Source organism: Aphelocoma coerulescens, chromosome 25, assembly GCF_041296385.1.
Source record: "Aphelocoma coerulescens isolate FSJ_1873_10779 chromosome 25, UR_Acoe_1.0, whole genome shotgun sequence".
In the NCBI taxonomy this organism is placed as follows: Eukaryota; Metazoa; Chordata; class Aves; order Passeriformes; family Corvidae; genus Aphelocoma; species Aphelocoma coerulescens.
The window spans coordinates 1,606,522-1,612,931 of NC_091038.1; the positions used below are offsets into that span (position 1 = coordinate 1,606,522).

The following is a 6,410-nucleotide window of genomic DNA, read 5'->3' on the forward strand; positions in this document are numbered from 1 at the left end:
GTGCTGACCCTTCCGCAGCTGTGCTTCCAGCCAAACTTTTCCTACACCTCTGGCAAACAAATCCATGTGCTACAGGCCCAGTGCTTCAAGGGGGTCCAGCCTTGGGCTCGCCACACTCCGTGGTTTGTGGGAGCTCCTCTCACCACCCCTCCAAAAGCCTCCATGGCCTTTCCTCATCCCTGGGTCCAGATGAGCTGTTCATCCTGGGTGTCCCTCTGTGCCAATGAGCTGCTAATCCTGGGTGTCCCTCTGGGCAAGTCCCTACAGGTCGAAGGCACGGAAGGGATCAAGGTGGTGAGATCCTCAGGAGTACAACACCCACACGGCAGAGCTGGGAGCCAGAACGGCGGTGACACCTCAGATCTGGAGATGAGAACAAAGATAAGGCCACGGGAGGGACTCCAAAGCCGAACAAAGGAAGCCCCTGCATGTGTGTCCCCGGTGCTGGTGGCCCTGTCCCCATCCTAAGGGTGTCACGTGTGCGTGTTCAAAGTCACATTCATGGTGACGGCTGGGACCTGCTGCTGCTGTCACACGTCCCCACTGCCAAAACGCCCTATTAGTCCTTCCTCTACTCAGTGTCCCAGGAGGGCGGATGCTGCTGTCAGGCTCCAAACACGCGTGACACAGAGCCAGTGCTGGGACAGCTGTGCTGACAAACTGTCACCCTCCTTTGAGGAGCAGGGAAAATATCCAGGTGACTCCCCAGCTCAGGTATGGGTGCGGTGGCCAGTGGAGACCCTCAGAATTGGGTCCTGTTGAGGCAGAGGGGGTGTTTAACGTCCTAGAGTTCAAGGGTAAGGTCTTGATGGCCTTCAAGTGCAACCTCGAAAATAGCAGTATTTCATGGCTTTCCCCACTCCATCATGGAGAATGGAGACTCCTGGAAGCTGGAGCAGCTTGGACCTCCGGGCTCAAACCCACAGCAGCTAGGACCTTGAGCTCCCAAAAGGTTGAGGGGAAATGTTCTCCTTGTCACTCTCACACCGTCCTCTGACACAGATCTGGGCAGCTCCAAAGGAGGGCACTCCATCAGGGTGGTACCTCTGGCCTTTGTCAGCAGGATGGACATACTCCTGCTCCCCATCTTGCCAGTCCTTGAGGAAATTCCCCAAAATTCTCTGGGATTCTGCTCCAGCACATCCTTTATCCTTGTCCTTCCATCACTCTCTGGCTCCAACTCACCCCAGTCCCCATCCCTTGGCATCTGCTCAGTCCCCACACTCTCCTGAGCCCCCGAGAAGCTCCAGCCCAGCAGAAACACTTTGGGGACCCCCTAAAACAGACCTTGAGATGTTGTTTGCCCCAAAAATTCAGAGTGAGGCTCCCGGAAGGGAATCATTAACCAGAATTAGCGACTGCGATACAGAACGGGGCTGATGCGCCTTCTTCGCATCGCCTCTGCTGCAAGTGAGTCAAGGAAGGAGGCAGCTGAAGCCAAGCTCCGTAAATAAATCTCTCAGCATTCCTTAGGGTGTCTCACTTCCCTTGGGAGCGCGATGAACCCAGTATAAAAGCTCAGCTATCCCAGGGCTCCTCATTCAACCAACACCGAGCATCGCAACGTTCCCACCAGCACTGAAGGTAAGCCCATGGATACGGAAGCTGCCGGAACCTCTACGCAGGGAGATCTCTCCACCAGTTGTTCTTTGGGCGTTCATTGAACCGTGGTGGCTTCACCAAAAACCAACTGGAGGTGCCAACAGAACTCCCTGCCTTAGAGAGGGGAGTTGCAGCTGGAGCTCTGAAAGCTGAACTTTCAGCTGCTGAGTCAGTGTGAGACATCCAGAATGATCCACACAATTTTTTAGGCGTGCCAGAGCATGTGTGCAAACCTCGGGAAGTATTCCCAACCTTTCCGCACGCAGAGGTTTCCTGGAGCTGTTGTGACCTGCAGAGAGCTCCCTGGGATGTCATGGCAGCTCTCACAGGGGTGAGGGAGGTTAAAGCTGCCATCCTTGTAGGGCTGCAGAAGATGGGACAAAAGGGGTCATTCCTGGGAACTCTTCCTTCTCTGTCTGCTGGGAAAGCTCAGCTGCATCTCCAAGGTTCTCCTCTCTGACAGCTCTGTTCCTTGCAGGGTCACTGCTCCAAGATGTGCTCCAGACAAAGCTCTGGAGGCTGCCATGGGATGTCCTCCCAGTCCAGCGGATGCCACAGCGAGGGCTCTGGTTGCCACGGGAGCAGCTCCTCCAGTTACCAGTCCCAGGGCTCCTCCTGCTGCGGGGGACAAGGGGGTTCTGGCAAAGTCATCATCAGCTCTGGTGGTGGAGGAGGTGGATCCTGTTGTAGTGGGGGCTCCTCCAGCTATGGGATGGGAGGGGGATATGGTGGTGGCTCATCAGGATCAAAGGGCATCATTGGAGGTGGAGGCAGTGGAGGATCCTCTGGGTGCTGCAGTGGAGGATCTTCAGGCTATGGGATGGGTGGAGGATACGGTGGTGGCTCTTCAGGATCAAAGACCATTATTGTAGGCGGAGGCAGTGGTGGTTCCTCTGGATACTGCAGTGGAGGATCCTCGGGTTATGGCATGGGAGGAGGATACGGTGGTGGCTCTTCAGGATCAAAGACCATCATTGGAGGTGGAGGTAGTGGTGGTTCCTCTGGATACTGCAGTGGAGGATCCAGCTATGGGATTGGTGGAGGATATGGTGGTGGATCTTCAGGATCAAAGAGCATCATTGGAGGTGGAGGTAGTGGAGGTTCCTCTGGGTGCTGCAGTGGAGGATCCTCAGGCTATGGCATGGGAGGAGGGTACAGTGGTGGATCTTCAGGGACAAAGGTCATCATTGGAGGTGGAAGCAGTGGTGGAGGATCCTCTGGATGCTGCAGTGGAGGATCCAGCTATGGGATGGGTGGAGGATACGGTGGTGGATCTTCAGGATCAAAGAGCATCATTGTAGGGGGAGGTAGTGGTGGCTCCTGTGGTGGAGGATCTTCAGCTTATGGCATGGGTGGAGAATATGGTGGTGTATCTTCAGGAACCAAGATCATAATGGGAGATGGAAGTAGTGGAGGCTCCTCTGGATACTGTGGTGGAGGGTCCAGCTATGGGATGGGAGGAGGATACGGTGGTGGCTCTTCAGGATCAAAGACCATCATTGTAGGCGGAGGCAGTGGAGGATCCTCTGGATACTGTGGTGGAGGATCCAGCTATGGGATGGGTGGAGGATACGGTGGTGGATACGGTGGTGGATCTTCAGGATCAAAGAGCATCATTGTAGGGGGAGGCAGTGGTGGTTCCTCTGGATACTGTGGTGGAGGATCCAGCTACGGGATGGGAGGAGGATACGGCGGTGGCTCCTCGGGACAGACCATCATCATCAGCTCTGGAGGTGGTGGCGGAGGCTCCTCCCAGCAGAAATGTCCCATTGTCATCCCCAGCATCGTGTCCCACCAGAGCAAGCAGAGTTCCTACTGGCCCTACAGCCAGCAGAAGTAACAGCCGTGGGCAGCTCCGGCTCTGAGTCTCTGCCACGGCACCTCTTTGCCTCCAGCCCTGCCTCTGGCTGCCTGGTCCGTCCCAGCATGTCTTCCCCTTGCCCCTGGACACTGCGTCCTCATGTGAGAACTCCAGGATTCCCCTGCTGTGCCTTGGTGTTGGGGTGCCTTTGATAATGTTCTGTTGCTTTTCCAAAGGCACTTTTTATATCAAATAAATGTTGTAACTGCTCAAAGCTGCCCCTTTTTTGAGAGTTCATTTCTTTCTTGCATGATCAACCTGCATTTCATGGTCTTGGGATGAAGAAATGTCTCTGATGAGATGTTTCACTCCAAAGCCACCTGGTTTATTGTCCCAGAGACTTTGCACTTTCATTTTCCACCTGGGCTCCATGAGGGAGGAACAGAAGATCCCAAAATTCGAAGAAACCACAGCACCAACATATTAAAATGCCCTAGGGCATATCACCGTGTGCCGCAGCAGTAGGGAGGAGGAGAGAAGATCCAGCAGGCAGGAATTGTGCAGCAAGATTGATTTCTTTAATTATTTTACAAACTCTTTTATAGACCTTTTTCTTCATAGTCTAATTGGACAAAGGATCAGCCACCCCTTAGGGGTGATTGGCTAAAATCCTAAAACATCCATTGTCAAAATATTTTTCTACTGTACCATAAACAAGGCTTCTCAAGGTTGCAGGTGTTTGGTTGTTTACATAACTCTGCTACCTCTTCTGTGAGAGAGAAAAGTCTCTCACGGACTTAGAAAATAGCAAGAAAATCCTTGCTAGAGCATTTTGTATCCACACCAACACCCCTTTGGTGCCTGGGCATGGTGCAGGCCCTCCTGTGTCCTCCGAGGTCCCAATGACCTCTGTGGAGCTCATGGGACACCTGACCAGGCCCGGCAGGCTCAGTTGGGAAGAGCAGGGATTGGGGATGACCCAACAGCACCTGGTGATGCCCCAGGCGGGCAATAAAACCATGACAACACCCATGGCCTTGCCATCCTCTCCCTTCCTGCAGCAAACCTGAGGGAACGGCCTCAAAGTGTGACAGGGGAGGGTCACGTTGGACATCAGGATGAATTTCCTCCTGCAAAGGGTGCTCAGGCCTTGGGAGGGGCTGCCCAGGGAGGTTTGGGCTCTCCATCCCTGGAGGTGTCCAAGGAATGCCTGGAGGTGGCACTCAGCACTCTGGGCTGGCTGACAAAGGGGGGACAGGCTGGAATCCATGGTCTGGGAGGGTTTTTCCAACCTCAGTGATTCTGGGATTCCATGATCTGTACCCAGAGGGAAGCCTCACCTGCGAGCCAGCTAAACCAACCCTGGGCCAGGCAGGAGGGAATAAAACCAGCAGCAAATCCCTCAGGCAGCTCCAAATCTTCCTCCAGCCCTCAAATCCCTCCCTTCCCAGGCTTTGCACCCTGCCCTGGCAGCACCACCACCCCATACACGGATTTCTGCCCAGGGAATGGGGCTTCGGCCAAAGCTGGGACTCTCCATCCCCACAGCAAAATTTCCCGGAGCTGAACAGAGCCGGTGCAGCCTCCAGGAGCTGCTCTGCAGGGCCGGGCTGGAGCAGCTTGGATCTGCAACCCCCACCAGACTCCCCCAATCCCTGGGGCCTGGTGCTCTTTCCAAACCAGAGGAAGGATATGAAAAAGAAGGAAGAGAGGGATTTGGAGGCATAATCCTTCATTAAAGCGTAATCCAGCCAGGCTGGGTTTAAGCATCAGGACGTTCACACCTCCTGCTGTTCTGTCCTTAAGCTCTCTTTACAGCACCCTTGCAAAATTCCATATCGGCGCATCAATCACTTTTGGCGACCTTCTGGTTCATATGCAAATGTTTTCCTCGGAAAAAATCTCCCCCTGGGGCCACCAGGGATTTGCGGCAGGGAACAACTTGTCACCAGAGCATTGCGAGTGTTTCTTGCCCTGTGCCCAACACTCCCTAATGTCGCTCCGCATTCTCCTACACCCACATCCCCACCCACCTCTCCCGGGGCTGGGGGCCGGAGGATTCCTGCGTAGCCCAGGGCAGGGGCGCAGGAATAGGCTCATTAATCAGAAGTAACAATTAGGGCAGCGAAATGAGCAGTGTGAAGGGAGATACGGATCGGGAGGCAAAGCAAACACTGAAACGCCGGTTTGGTAAATAAATCCTTCTCATTCCCGAGGGTGTCTCACTTCCCATACATGTTAAACGCCATATAAATGTGCCAGAGGCTGTTAAAGCTCCTCATTCCGTCGACTTTTACCTTCTAAATGTGTTTCCGATGGCTGAAGAGGGTAAGTCTGGGGTTTTTCCTGGGATTTTATAGTTTCCGAATTGTGGGATGCGGCTCATTTGAGACCTTGGCTCACGCTAGCAGCAGGACCTCTCTGCCGGAGCCAAGTCCTCGAGATCTGGATGGGTTCTTGCTCTGTTATGGATCCAATCCCTGGGGAGAGAGGTGAAATCAAGGCACCAGGTTGGGGTGCAGAGGGATGAGCAGGGTAAAAACCTGGATGGGTCTGTGGTGGGGCCAGCACGTGGGGACTGCGCAACCTCTGTGGGTTTGCATGTGCAGGACACATTTTTGATGGTAATTATTAACAACACTGTGCTGGACCTCAGAATGGCCACAAACCTCTGTGTCTGGGCCAATCACCTTCTATAAAAGAATTTTGGGGCTGCAACAACAGAGCCAGGGTGGAAACTTTGATCCATCACTCTTGCAACAGTTTGGAAACAGAAACGAGGATGAGCCTCGGTATTTTTGCAGCTCTGTGGCTGTGGACATGAAAATGAGTGGGGAAAACCCTGACAGTTATTAGATGGGAAAAGAATATAGTTCAGATTTTATATTTCGGGTTTTGGATTCAGAATCTATTTCAGCTTTTGGATTCTCTGGAAATAGAGGTAGGAAAAGGAACGTTGTCCCAGGAAGAGTCCAGATATCTTTGGATTTGAAGAACAGGGGCTTGG

General features: G+C 53.5%; 1 protein-coding gene across 1 annotated transcript; it reads left to right on the plus strand.

The window, feature by feature from the left end:
• The first annotated feature begins 2,095 nt into the window (after positions 1–2,095).
• LOC138098738 (uncharacterized) lies at positions 2,096–3,442 on the plus strand. Its single transcript, XM_068995479.1, has one exon. The coding sequence runs from the start codon at positions 2,096–2,098 to the stop codon at positions 3,440–3,442; it is 1,347 nt and encodes a 448-aa protein (XP_068851580.1).
• Positions 3,443–6,410: the final 2,968 nt, after the last annotated feature.